This window comes from Rhopilema esculentum, chromosome 7 (assembly GCF_057945365.1).
Source record: "Rhopilema esculentum isolate cy_ngs chromosome 7, ASM5794536v1, whole genome shotgun sequence".
Lineage (NCBI taxonomy): Eukaryota > Metazoa > Cnidaria > Scyphozoa > Rhizostomeae > Rhizostomatidae > Rhopilema > Rhopilema esculentum.
Genome location: NC_142821.1, coordinates 5,074,502 through 5,088,332, shown reverse-complemented (window position 1 = coordinate 5,088,332; position 13,831 = coordinate 5,074,502). Strand labels below are relative to the sequence as shown.

At 34.4% G+C, this 13,831-nt stretch overlaps 1 protein-coding gene across 1 annotated transcript; it reads right to left on the bottom strand.

Annotated features, from left to right (window-relative positions):
* Positions 1 to 3: 3 nt before the first annotated feature.
* On the bottom strand, positions 4 to 13,825 carry LOC135683604 (replication factor C subunit 5). The gene is made up of 11 exons (XM_065198910.2): positions 13,692 to 13,825; positions 10,995 to 11,059; positions 10,620 to 10,756; positions 10,380 to 10,459; positions 9,791 to 9,864; positions 8,909 to 9,068; positions 6,072 to 6,153; positions 2,508 to 2,637; positions 2,060 to 2,137; positions 1,044 to 1,098; positions 4 to 871 (listed from the first exon to the last, which is right to left on the bottom strand). The coding sequence occupies exons 1-11, from the start codon at positions 13,730 to 13,732 to the stop codon at positions 772 to 774; spliced, it is 1,002 nt and encodes a 333-aa protein (XP_065054982.2). The 5' UTR covers positions 13,733 to 13,825; the 3' UTR covers positions 4 to 771.
* Between the last annotated feature and the right edge of the window lie 6 nt (positions 13,826 to 13,831).

The window sequence follows — 13,831 nt, the reverse complement described above, 5'->3', positions numbered from 1 at the left end:
TACTTTTCAATATTCAAACAATACATATTTTTCAGTTACAGCATATGATTTATACTCAACTATAAAGTGAAAATCATTTTTTAAACAAATTTATAATGTATTGGTAAAAATGGCTTTACATTGATTGTCACATAGACTTAACAAGTGCACTCATCTTCTGTTCTATATCATCAAAAGAAATAATAAATGTCTTCTTCTTCACATAGCACTGTTGTTGGTAAGAAAATATCTGTATGATTTGTCCTTTTTTGTGCTAACTTCCAATGATTTTGTATATCTTTAAACCAAAAACCCACTCTGCTAATGTTCTGCAGATGGATGAAACTTTGGAATTCAATGCAAATTACACCCAATGCATAATTCTATTAAACCAAAACATCCACTAAACATAATGGATCTCTTGTTTAGAGATTCCTTTATGATATTCAACATTCAAACTTACTCTATTGGAATGATAAGAAAAAAATAAATAGTTTCAACGTTCTTTCAGTCCTTTTATTATCCTTCACGTATCACAGAACTCTTGGCATATGATCAGTTCAAAAGAAGCCCAATGCAAAATATGATCCCAACTGAGAATTGTTTTCCTGAGTGGTTTTTTTGTATTAATGGCTGCTGCAACCAAATAAAATGCCTTCAATATATTCAAGAAATGTTCAAACTTATTTATAAATTTTCACTTAATTTTCCTATATGCCTCTGCAGGTCAACCTAATGCCTTTGAGCTAAGCTAAGGTTCTGCCGTTTGTCCAAGGAAGCGTTCATTCCAGATCATTCAGCTTCAGCAGCAGCAATGTCTCTCACAGCTTGAAATGCAGCAATCAAAGAACTCAGTTGAATTTTCTCTGATGTTCCAGATGCCAGGCGATATCTGATGACAGAAATAATATTCATGCAGAATTTAAACATTTCTTAGTCAGTTATCAGCTAAAAAATTTGTAAAATATTCGCTTGTAAATAAACAAATGTAAGCAGGTTTTGATTTCTATAATTCTTTAGGGTTGTTAAAATTGCATGAGCAAAGTTAATAGTAGATCACTTACTCAATTTCTGCCATTTTCTTCAGCAATGTAATTCTGATTTGTGGAGGGAAATCAACTATCAAAAACAGAGAAAAAATAGATTAGAGTTCAATTTCTTTTACCAGCAAGTTCTAAAAAGGTGATAACCTTTCCATTCATCCATAAATATATTTTATCTATATAATTATGCATATGAATTATTTGGGAAAAGCATTGTTGTAAATGCTCACAGCAATGGTGTATGCATATGTGCTAGCACTCTATTTGTGATCACTGGAGTCTCTGGCAAGGACTGATTTTAATACTCACTGTAGTACATATTAATTGAAATAGCCAGCTGGTATTCATTCAGTAGTATACCTTGACATTCCTGATTGGTGGAGTATTTGATTAAAAATTGATTTTACTAGCCATCAGTTGACTGTATTGATTTTACTAGCCATCAGCTAACAGTCCTGGTTATATGAAATGTGCTGGTGTTAAGGCCTATGATGATGTGCAATCCATAAAATGTAGACCTTATTATGTTTATCAATAACTTGGAGAGCCTTTTAAATATAATAGATGCTCTTGTGAAACTGCTTGAGGGGTGTATCAATCTTTAAAAAAGCAATTTAGATATTTATAAATAAAAGATTTGTTAAGGAGTTTAAGAAGCCGTTTCTTGAAAACAATGTACTTTAACAAAAAGTTATTTAATTGATTATGTCTCCAAAAATGCTATCAAGGCAATGCACACAAAATAAATTAAAAAATCAATTCAAAGAGAACTAATAGGAAATTAACAGAAACAAAATAGAAGAAAGAATAGTCAGTCAAAATGTGCAATATAAAACACGTCTAGGGAGCTTTAGGCTTGTGTGGAGGGGTTTGTGGATGCATGCACCAGCCATCGCACACCTAATATTATCAGGACTGAGCTAACAATTTTGCTAATCAACTAACTTAACAAGGAATGAAATGATTGAATGTACTCTTCTCTGTGCATTGTCACCAGTTCCTATTGAAATTCATCATAATAAACAAATAATATTTACTTCTGTGTACATAGGAATGAACTTCATGCAGCATATCTTGCAGTGCCAAACCTTTCAGATTTTTCATTCGAGTAATATCTATAAAATATCAAGGATGCAAGTTCTTTTTTTATGTAATAGTTGAACCTCATCCTTAATGAATGTGACTGACAGAAATTGAACCTTTACAACTTTATCGCCTTTCTATAGTTTTCCCAACTACCCATTATTTCCAAAATTCCAGGTTTTGTAAGAAAAAATGTTCGAAGATACGGGAAGGTCTGGAAAATTAAAAAAATATGCTATGTTAAAAATGGAACTTCAAGGTTGTAGAAAAACTCAAAGAATAACTGCACCTTCTATTTGAACAGGATAAGACTTTTTAAGTAATTAACTTATGAATTTCCGAAACAAAAAATCACACTTTAGATCTAAAAACACAAGATACTAATAGAAAATGAAAAGATACTGTTATACGCTGTGGTAAAGTCTTCATTTAACATCCAGTTGACAATGCTATTAATATCACTTCTCAGAGGCTGCCCTGTTGTTGTGTACACATTATCTTCACTGACAATATCAAAAGCCAGAGATGCACACTATAGAAGAAAACAAATATAGCAAATCAATTACTGTACCTAAGCTATCTAAAGAAATTGACACAGGGGTGGGCAACCTAAAGCCCGCGGGCCAGAATCCGGCCCTGGAAAGAGGTTTTTTGTAGCCCGTGAGATGAAAACTTTTACTTTTTTGGTTCGCAAAGATAATTCTCCGAGGGGTCATAAACATCTAATGAAACACATCAATTCAAAATTGGCTTATCTGATATCTTCATCAAACCTGGGAATCATGGTAAAATTTGTTCAGTATCTGTTGTCACGAATTAATCCGAATCTTTGAGGAGAGCAGAATCTTTGAGGTAGTGAAGGACAGTTAACAAATACAGAAACAGCGAATCTTACTGAGTGCCCTCGTTGCAGTTGAGTAGGAACACGATGGTCCCTTTTTTCGTGTCTCAGTTGCTAGTGTGCTGCGGGCCTATATTGGATAGATTTGTGTTTACGTACTATATTTAAGTGAATGGTCTGAGCTACAAGGCCGATGCTCTGCGTCGATTGGTGCATAATTTTGCATTTCTTTTCTAGGATGTTGTCTCCCAAACCTGAATGTCATCCTTTTTAATTTTGATTGGTTTTTTCAGTTTTTCCTTTTGCACTTCCGATTGTAACAGTCTTATCTATCGTTGCAAAATATCTATGTAAACGAGAGGTTTGTAATTGTAGTAATTAGATTTAAATAAAAGTTTTTCATTATTATTATCATCTTATTAAAACAATTGTATCCGTTTTTCTTATTACCTTTGGCCCGTTTAAAAAAAGATCTGAAGGATCTGGCCCAGTCGCCAAAAAGGTTTCCCACCCCTGAATTAACACATGGTGCTGCTGGGACCATTTGTTCAGTTTGGTTCACAACACTTAATTGCAGAAGAATTGAAAATTCATGTTTCAGTGTCTCTAGACAATGCTCCAAAAAATTATCTTACTATTTATATCTTTTTACTACTTAAGAATAAGTAGCATACTCTTAGGGGGGCTATTACAGGTCTGCTAGTTCACAGCCTCGAACCTATTTTCGTGTGCGTCCTACAAATTTGACAATGGGTTTTCTGCGGATTGCGGCTTCAGCACAAGATGCGTCTTTCGTCTTTAGTGGCGTAAATTGCGTAAATTGGCAATGGCGTAAATGCGTAAATGTAATGGCGTAAATTGGCAACGGTTGAAGGTTTTTAGGATCTGAATGCAATTCCAAGAAATTTTACAATTAAGGTTTGGACCAACGCAACAGCTTGTTCTGTGAATCAGAGCAAGCACCATAATCGTTCCTGATCTCTGACCGCAATCAAAAGATTGTTCAAATTTTAATTGTAAAGTGAAAGTAGCACAAAGTAGCATCAAGTACCACACACTGCACCCTCTAATGCTTTGGCAGCTACTAACTAAAATTCTATCATGAATAATGTTTATATTAATCAACAGAACTATATTTTCCTCCTTTTGTCGGCGCATTAACGTCATTTCTCTCCTTACTAAACAGCGCTAGTGTAGACTTAATGAAACATAAAAGCAGTTTATCAGATATCTAACAGTGGCTGTTAGTGAGATCAAACCATTCGGCAACTTGCCGGAAGTCTAATTATCTCTCTCAAAACATCATGCGTTAAACGATTTTAGCGGCAAAAGCTGATACTCTACATACCGTGAGCTGTTTCTCGAAAAAGAATATAAAGACTTAAAGAATGATGAATATTATTTGAAGTTGTAAGCAAGGACCGAGACACCAGCCCCCCCCCCCAAAAAAAACTTAAGTTGCATAAGTTTAATACTTTTATTTTGTGTTGTGTCGCTGATTTATCAGGGCTGGATCCCCAAACAGAAAGTTGTATGTCGGTCTTTGATTGGAAGTTGTATGTCGGTCTTTCATAAGAAACGCCTTTTGCCCTGATTAAACAAATTGGTATGTGAAAAATAGCTACGCTGCTTTTTGAAAGTAGAATTTATAAGGGCAAGAGGCTCTATATACAGAATCGACAAAGGACAATATCAGGCAGAGATACAGTAAAACGCAATTTGAACAGCGCTTCTTTTCCCAAGCTTTTCAAATACACGTCCTTTTCAGAAGGTTGTGCCATTTTTTCAACCTAAGAAAACTTCAATCTCCGCACTTCCAGTTTGCTGAGTTTCCACCTTTCAGGCCAGGGTCATACAACTTGAGACTCTCGCGCACAAATGCTCAAAATTTGGCCAGAACTGCACGCTTTTCAAACACACACTTTCATAATATATTATTTGAATGGAACACCCTTAATGAAGAACTGAGAACTACTTCGACGCTCTCTGAGTTTAAGAGTTTGCTAATTGCGCGTGTAAGACCAGAGGGAAATCCTATTTATGGCATTGGTAACTTGCAGGGAATTCGATTATTAACGAAATGTCGTCTCGAATTTAGCTCCTTTAATGAACACAAATTTCGGCATAACTTTGATTGTCTCAACCCGCTTTGTAAATGTGGTATGGCTAAAGAAGATAACGAGCACTTCTGCCTACACTGCCCAATTTTACATCAGTTGCATCAGGATCTCCTTAGTCAGCTCTCTCTAATATTGAACAGAGATGTACTGAATTTAGATCCCAAAGAACTATGTCATCTAATGTTGTATGGAAGCCCATTCTTTTCAATGATAGATAATAGAATGATAATTGAAGCAACCATCCAATATACTGAGAACTCCAAACATTTTAAATAAAAGGGGGGTGTTTGTGGGGTGGTTTGATTGATTGTCTGTCTGACCTGGATCCGGTCGGATGGGCGGCTGATCGACCATTTTATCAAATATCCTCAATTCTGCTCAGCGATCAGGCTATTTGTTTGTTTTCTTTCATTGTATTTGTAATATTTCTTTCGAGTTTAATTCCCTAGTAAATTTTAAGTGTCATTCATTGTGGGAACTCGCTGACTACGTGTCCTTTCCTGCAATGAGTGGCACAGTAGCTGCATCATTTGTTATGTGTAGTTATGTTTTCATTTGATATGAAAAAAAATATACGTCTTAAAATCTAAACACAAGATGTGTATTTTATGACAGAAGAAAAGAATACTTTTTATTACAATGTCATTAAAATATTGACGCCAGTAAAATATAGTCTCCTGTTTTCTTTATTTACACCTAAACAAGTTCACAAATTAGGCAGCAGCGCCTTAAGCAACATTTTATTTAAATGTCATTATAATATATTATTTTAGATATGAAATTTTTGATGGTAATATATTTGCTGTAAACTTTTAAAAACTTTACACTCTTTTGTACATGCTTTTATAGGGTTTTGGCCGCTTTTCTTTTTACGTTAATCAGGAGACACATTAATAACAAAAGAAACATTAAAGTGCTTAATCCTGCATCAAAATTCTAGTTTTTATTATCAACATTATTATTACTTTTATTATATTGGAAACATTGCATAAATATGTGCCAAACCTGTAATATGTTGAGAGACTTCCTCATATCTCCACTGGCGAGTCTTATGATGCTGCTCAATCCATCTGGAGTAACATTGACACTAAAGAGAAAGGATAGATTTCAAAGAACTATCGCTTAACATTACAAAAATGATATGCAAAATCGCGAAGCAAGTATATAGCTAAGCATTCATAACGTCCAGCAAGATTACAAAATTACTTGTCATGGCACAATTTTTATGGGAATCCCTTCCACAAGATTATACAACACAATAATGGCTTCGAAAAAAGCAAATATTCTAAGATATGCTAAAGCTTTTTGTCTGATACTGTAGAAATGTAGAAGTGTTCCATGAAAAATTTCTAAAGGAAAAGCCTTGGAAATATAAGGGTGTCATGGAAATGTAGAATTGTGCCATGAATACAGAATTATATCATGGAAAAATAAAATCATTGCATCGCAGCCGTTGTGGGCCACCGTACTTTTGGGATGGGTGTAGTAAGTTTTAAATTTGATGTTTTGAGCATGTCGGCCTAAGGATGGGTGTCATTCCAACTACAATTCATAGATTATAATATTTTGGAAACAATTTAGTTCGCTAAATCAGGCTAACTTTGTGAGAGGTGGAGATATCACAGTGTAATGCTATCTCGGTGTAATTTAGTGTGATGAGAAAGATATGGTAAGATTTTACATCTGTTATCATAAAATGCTTCCGTTAATTCGGATGAAAACAGTAATAATACTAAACACTAATTCTACGATACGATTCATATTTTAACATGCGGACAATCAAAGCCAGTGCCTCTCTGTATGAGGAATGCCATACATTCCATGTTCTCTTACATTTATGTGAAACTCCTATTGTTCATTCTTATCAAAATTATATTCGAAATTTTCAAAGTGCCCATTTTCATTGCTTCGACATTTAAAGATTTTGTAAGGACATCTGTACCCATCATTCCATTAGCACCGCCTCTTCCGGTCTATAAATATGTTATTACTAGAGTCATCTATCGGGTTTTGAAGGCAAGCAAAATCCACGCTAAAGGTGGCGACCTTTAAGGAACTGGTGTACCAACTAGAAAGACAAATTTCACCTCGCATTACTAACCCTTCCTTTAGCTATATTTGGAAAACAAAAAATTGCACCTTGCCTTCTACCATTATCAATGAATTGTTTGAGGGCTTTCGACAAGGTCCAATTCTATACACTAAAGCATGTATAACTCTGCTAATACGGTATCTAACATTTTATGAAAGATGTAACCTATCCATTATCCACTCTAAAAATTTCTATGACTTTTACATCAAATCCATTAAATCCATTAAAAAAATCCATTCTTGATCAAGGTAAGTTCACATTGTCTTATCTATATGCAATATTTCCATATCTATATGCGTCATCGCCAATACCTTTACAGGTCAGCCAAAAAGCCAGATCGTATCGTTATTGCTATTTCTCATAGTATAATCAGGTTCATAGGCACTTTCATTTCTCTAAAGCAATCGCCTTATCATTATAAACAATGTTTTCTTGTCAGCAAAGAATACAGAATATATCTTTCATGTTCATCAGCAACAGTGACAATATATGTAGAATTCCCTTTTTTAATTTTTAAAACTAAGTTTTATAACTAAGTTGAACTATAACATTCATTCTTTAAATGTTATTATGAATCAAAATGGCAGATTCTTTGCTTATCAGTAAGCTCAAGCTAAAATATAATTTTGAGTAGGTCAATAAACGCTTCAAGCGAATTCTTGCTCAAACTTGTGAAACCCGACAATAATAAACTTGCAGATGAATATTCTTGGCCAATGCTCTTACATGGATGTGAATGTTTGAAAAGAAACAATGAAGCAACAGTGAGGTAGTTTTTTCGAACAATATTTAGGATCTTAGGACGCTCCATAAATGTAAGATCGGCATTTTGGGTGTTATATTTAGAAAAAGTGGTTTGGAAATGATCAGCTTTACAGGAAAAATCAACAGAATCACACATATCCCATGAAAGGAACCTATACTTAATACCGAAAAAAGGTGTATAAGACCTACATTTTTCGAATCATTATTGACTTTATTTGACTGTGCTTTTTTATATGGTAACACTATCTGTCCCATCATTTTTTTTAAGGCGAAGTGTCATTTCATAAACAAAATATCATTTTATTTGGAGCATCTGTTCTCTTAATTCGAATAATCGCAATTTTACCAGAAATTTCGTAAAAACTTCAAAATTCTTCTGCTGTAATAGAAAAATATCTGACAAAAGCTTTTTAATCCCAAATGGAGGGGTTGTAGCTACCCTGCATTCTCTTAATTGGAGGATACATCACCGTAATCGTTGTGAATGTTGTGAATAAAATGGACGAAGAACAAGAATTTTATGGATTTTAAAGCCTGTAAACATTAATGATGATTTTGATTATTTCAATATGTTAAACTTTCTACTTGAACGTAATATTTGAAACATTGCAATTTGGACGAAATTTTCTACGCAGACTTAGCGTCTGTGGTATTCTCGAATTTATTCTTCCACTGAAATAAACATGCTTGACAAGAACTGAGAAATGGGGATGCGTCTTACACACGGCAAGACACAGTGAAAACAAGTTTTTCAGAATTCAAACATGGAATTAAGGGTGCGTCTTATGCAATGATGTGTCTTATACACAGAAAAATACGGTAATTAAATTAAACTGCAAGCCCTTTTATCCCGATATAGTTAGTGCCTATGTTGCCAAGCTATGTGTCAATTCTAAAGTTCCAAAGAAAGAGGAAACTAATATCAATATTAGTACTTTTGATAGTAGTTAAAGATTTATAATAAAATTGTTATAAAAGAACATACTTTTCTGCTTTGATAACATGATCTAGACGTAACTGCATTTGCTCTGTTTCAAGTGGTCCAAATCTAAAACGTGTACATCTAGACTGTAGTGCTGGAATGATACCCGTAAGAAAATTGCAAATCAAACAGAATCGTGTGTTTTCTGTATATTTTTCCATAACTAAAATGAAAGAAAAAATTGTATATCATGTGAAGAGTAAGAATAAACAAAATATTAATGAAGTGTACACAATACAAGTATGATAATGCCTATTTATTTGGTGCCCAGTCCCCCCAAGTGAAGAACAATAAGGGACAAAAAGATGTGAAGGTTTTCAATGATTATTGTAGTTTTTATGTTTCATATGAAAGTGTTGCTTTATTATCGATATGATCTCCTTCTTTGATCCTTAGTCAACCTAGTGCTGGATCTGACACTTTACAGTTTGTAGCCCCTGAGTTCAATTAATAGAGCCAATACAAAGCAATGCTGTGCCTTGCACATAGCAATCTATGATCTTGAAAATATGGTGTCTTGGATTAACCACCACAACCCCCCCCCCCCTCCCCAAAAAAAATGACCAGTAAATTTTGACACCTCTGCTAAGAGGCTCCAAACTGACTGGAAAAGAAGTAGATCTGGGGTCACCAGGCAATCAAATTTTCATAGGGGCCTATTCGCTAGGTTCATGTACATTTGTTAGAAAACTTTAGCATAAACATATAGGAAACAGAAAAGAGTAGGCTCAAGCCTATGTTTTGCAAAATTTTTGTCAAAATTTTCTTATAAATGTGTGACAAATTCCATAGTAGAAGGTTCAAAGGGTCTAAAAATGCTATTATGATCACAAACTTGAGTTAACAGAATCACTTGGCCATTGTCAACAAAGCAACATGTATTACCTCTTCTTAGCGCATTTTGTGCATCATTGGTCATTGCATCAGCTTCATCAAGAATCACAAGTTTGAACTTGGATCTTAAATTCAAAGTCAGTTGTCAAAATAGATATCATAATAAGGTCAATTTGATATCAAACATTAATGTCAGCAAAATTAGTTTTGATCCCATTTAATAATACCTCACTATTGTAAAAAACAACAAAAACATATTGCTGTATTTCGGTGTACCAAATTTTGAAGTATGTACAATTTACCTATGAAAAAATTGTTTCATTGCAAAATAGGGAATAAGTCAAAGTTACATACAATTTAAAAGCTACCATTTGGGTTTTCAATAATACAGCCATTACACAGAAAAGCGACCAACTACAGTGGTAGCACCCTCTTTTCACTCCATGGCAACTCTGTTGCAAAATCAATAGAGCCCAACACTGTTTTAAATGATTATAGTGGTTGAAAATTTGAGACAAACATGTATAGGGGGAAGAATTAATTCTGGTTTCTGGACTTTAACTGCACTATGATATCTATTTCTTTCCTCGACTGTTGAACTCATTCTCAACAATAATAAAGTTTCAATAATGATACGCACTTGAAAATTGTTCTTGTGCTTGCAAATGTAAGAATTTGCTCTCTCACGATCCCAATGCCTCTATCATCAGATGCATTCAACTACAGGACACAACAGAAATCAACTTTAAAAAGGAAATGAACTAACTGAATAAACCTAAACTTAAAAGACAAATATCATAAGAACTATCAGTTAGATTGTCTTTCTATCTGAAGAATTTAAGAAATTTTGAACTTTATTGTCAAAGCAAAATGTAGCTACCTCCAAAACCATTGAGCTAAATTCTTTTTTGCTATAAATCTGTTTAGCAACAGCAAGGATGGTTGATGTTTTTCCAGTTCCAGCAGGGCCATAGAACAATAAATGAGGCAGCTTGTCTTCTTTTATAAACCTCTGAACTATACAAAAATAATATAATATTTTAAACAGAACGATAGCTCGAGGAAAGCTTCAAACACATAAAAGATAAAAATTTTCAAAAAGCGTAACCGAAAATATGTAAGTATCTAACTTTTCTTTTTGTAGTTTTGCATTTTGCCAAAAACTTTTTCACCATACGCTGATGATATCCTTCTTGTTAAAATTACATGATACAAAACAAAGCAAGCTAACAAACATAAAGACATTGCTACTAACTTGTGTTAACAATATCTTTATGTGAAATCAAATCTTCAAGTGAGCTTGGTCTATATTTTTCCACCCTGAAAAATAACAAACATTCTAAATTTACATTTAATCAGAATTTTCAAAAACATTATTGAGGCTTGCAATCAACAAGAGCACATTTTGTTCTAGACCAATCAACGGGTTTGTTTACAAAATTACATTAGCCAATCACCGGCCTCCATTTCGAGCTTGATTTTTGAATGTTTCAAACCAAAACACAGTTGCTGTGGAGAAAAACCTACCCACATACTTTTGCCCGGGAAAAAAATTTACGTTCTTTAACCTAGAAGATTTTTCAAACTTAGTTTCTAGAGTATTTGTTTCGTACAAATCTCGGAGCCCTAAGCAGAAACACAAACAGTGTCTAAAATATCTGCACTGAAACATCACCTATTTCCCACCAGAGACCTACCTCCAAAAATGACCAGCCCCTAATTTACTTTATACTTAGGTTTCGTTAATTAAACAAGGAAACATTCTAAGATTTAAGTTACCTGATAGTTTGCGCAAGCAAATCACCCAGCTATCACCTGGGAATAATGTATTTTCTTAAAAAAACTAGGCTTTATAATTGCCTATTCCCTCCTCTACACTACCGCACGGGATGCCTAGGCCCTTTCTGAACATTCCTCCTGAGCATCACAGTCAATGAAACTCAAACCACTTTTGTGAAGCCATTAGACATCAGTCTATAGTTTGAAGCCAAAAATGCCAAAATATTGGCAATACTTTCAATTCAATTTTTGAGAGATATCATCTTTTTAAAAAGTAACAAAGACCCACTTTTCCTGGACAGTCTCAAAGCCTTGAAACCTTACTGATACCTGCTAAAAATTTTTTAGAACAAGGCATGATAACTTTAGAAATATCTTTGCTTAATCACATTTAGTTGTTTGAGAACCAATATGATCAAATGCCTTGTTCGTGGTCACATGCTGTGCCATCGAAGGCAGAGCCAGAGAAGGCAGTGTGCCAAGGAGGGAAATGGCAAAAATGTCTCCCATGAAATATTTGTTAAACCAAAAGCAACTTATAGCAATGTAGTTTATGATAGGTTCTATCTAAATCTTGCATGAATCTGCCAGTAATGTCAAAATGTTGCAGTTATTATGAATCTCGTGATCTGTGCAAACGAAGGCCATGGAAGTTGTCATGGAGACTAATATTCTGACCTGTTCTGGATACCAACATACACAAAATTGGTAAATAAGAGCAGGGCCATAATCATGGCCATGCCAGCCAGTTGTTGGGGTTTTATTGGAAGGAAGGGTGAAATGCATAGGTTGTGATGGGGACAGGTTTATGAGCCAAGATTATATTCTCTTTAAACTTTAAGAGGGGGCCCTAGACAGGTTCTGGGGTGGGCTGAAAATTTTACATGTATATATAAAATTTACTATCTACCTTAGGTATAATGAAGTCTATTGAATTTATTTGAAATAAACATTTAAATTAGCTTTTTAAATCAAAACATCAATTTTGATATTGATATGTCAGCCTGCAGAGTGTGGCATTTGCACACACAAGATTTTTTGAGAGGCTTGTCTAATGCATACAAAAACATAGGGCCAACACAAAAACATGGGGAAATTTTAAGGACCAACCATTTTTGAAATGTTGCTTTCCTATCTTGGTTTAAACAACATTTTCTTTGAAATTTTGAAATGCTGATGGATTGGAATTTTAGTATTCATAAAACAACTTTAACTTGTGTTGGTAAGCATCAGAACTATCTGATTGTCATAGGTTGAAAAAGTTGCTGTCTATAACTAAATTAGAGAACATGTACCACTATTGCTATGTGCATTTTGTGAGCAGATTGAGTTTCTCTAGATGATACTCTCCTCCTGTTTTGAAAAGCTCTATGATGCAAATGCTTTGAAGGTAATATGAGGCACAGCTTTTCCTGATTGCTCAATGAAATCTCAAAGCTTTGTTAAGTTAGAAGAAGGGGGTTCTGGGGGTACAACCCCAGGAAAATTCTTAAAAGCCACACCCTATAGACTTTTAAAGGCCACCACAGAATGGCCCTGGAGTCATCTCAGTATTTTGATTCGATATTTTGAAATGACCTATGCTTGCCATAAATGATGCCCATAATTAAAAATCTACTGACCAGCATATTCCAATTCTCTGAGAAACTACTGTCTTAGGTTTACTCTGAATTTCCAAAATGAGGGCTGGTAAGAAGAGGCCTTGCTGTTGCTAACAAAGGGCATAAAAATGTCTGAATCAAAGAACGTAAGATTATTCAGGAAACTACAGTGTCTGACTTGTGCTCAAGCATGATTATAGGGTCAAGAATTTACTCTGTAGATTTCATTCTGTGGACTGAATTATGTTAAATTCAACTGACTGAATTATGTTCAATCCCACACCTCCACCTATATGTTTGACTAAGTACAAGGGAGGGGGTAAATATAATTGAAATTTGTCATACAAATTATATGATTGACCCCATGCTGAAATAAAATCTGCAGTCAAAATTTTGTTGAATGCTTGAAAGCGCTTTTGCAGGAATAATTGCTTTGCACGCATTGTGAGCCAAATTAACTGCCATGCTCTGCAGACTGGTTGATATGCAAAGCACAATTATGATTATCATTACGGGATTAAGCAAAAAACATTTTTGTTTTTTGTTCTTGACAGAGTAAATTGATAACATACCATGGGAGATGGCGATCGATTTGGTCGCTTGCAGTAGGCATTTTTCACTATTTGAATTTTAATCTCCTTTCAACCTTCCTGTGTGTGTTGTGGAATTGGCGCCAACCAAGTCTCGTCTTGGGACTGAGATTTTCACGTAA

Coding starts and splice junctions, on each gene's coding strand:
- LOC135683604 (XM_065198910.2), bottom strand. CDS start 13,732: ATGCCTACTGCAAGCGACCAAATCGATCGCCATCTCCCATG. Junction 9,069..9,790: donor ACAAAATGCGCTAAGAAGAG/GTAATACATGTT, acceptor CTTTCATTTTAG/TTATGGAAAAATATACAGAA. Junction 2,638..6,071: donor AGTCTCTCAACATATTACAG/GTTTGGCACATA, acceptor TTTCTTCTATAG/TGTGCATCTCTGGCTTTTGA.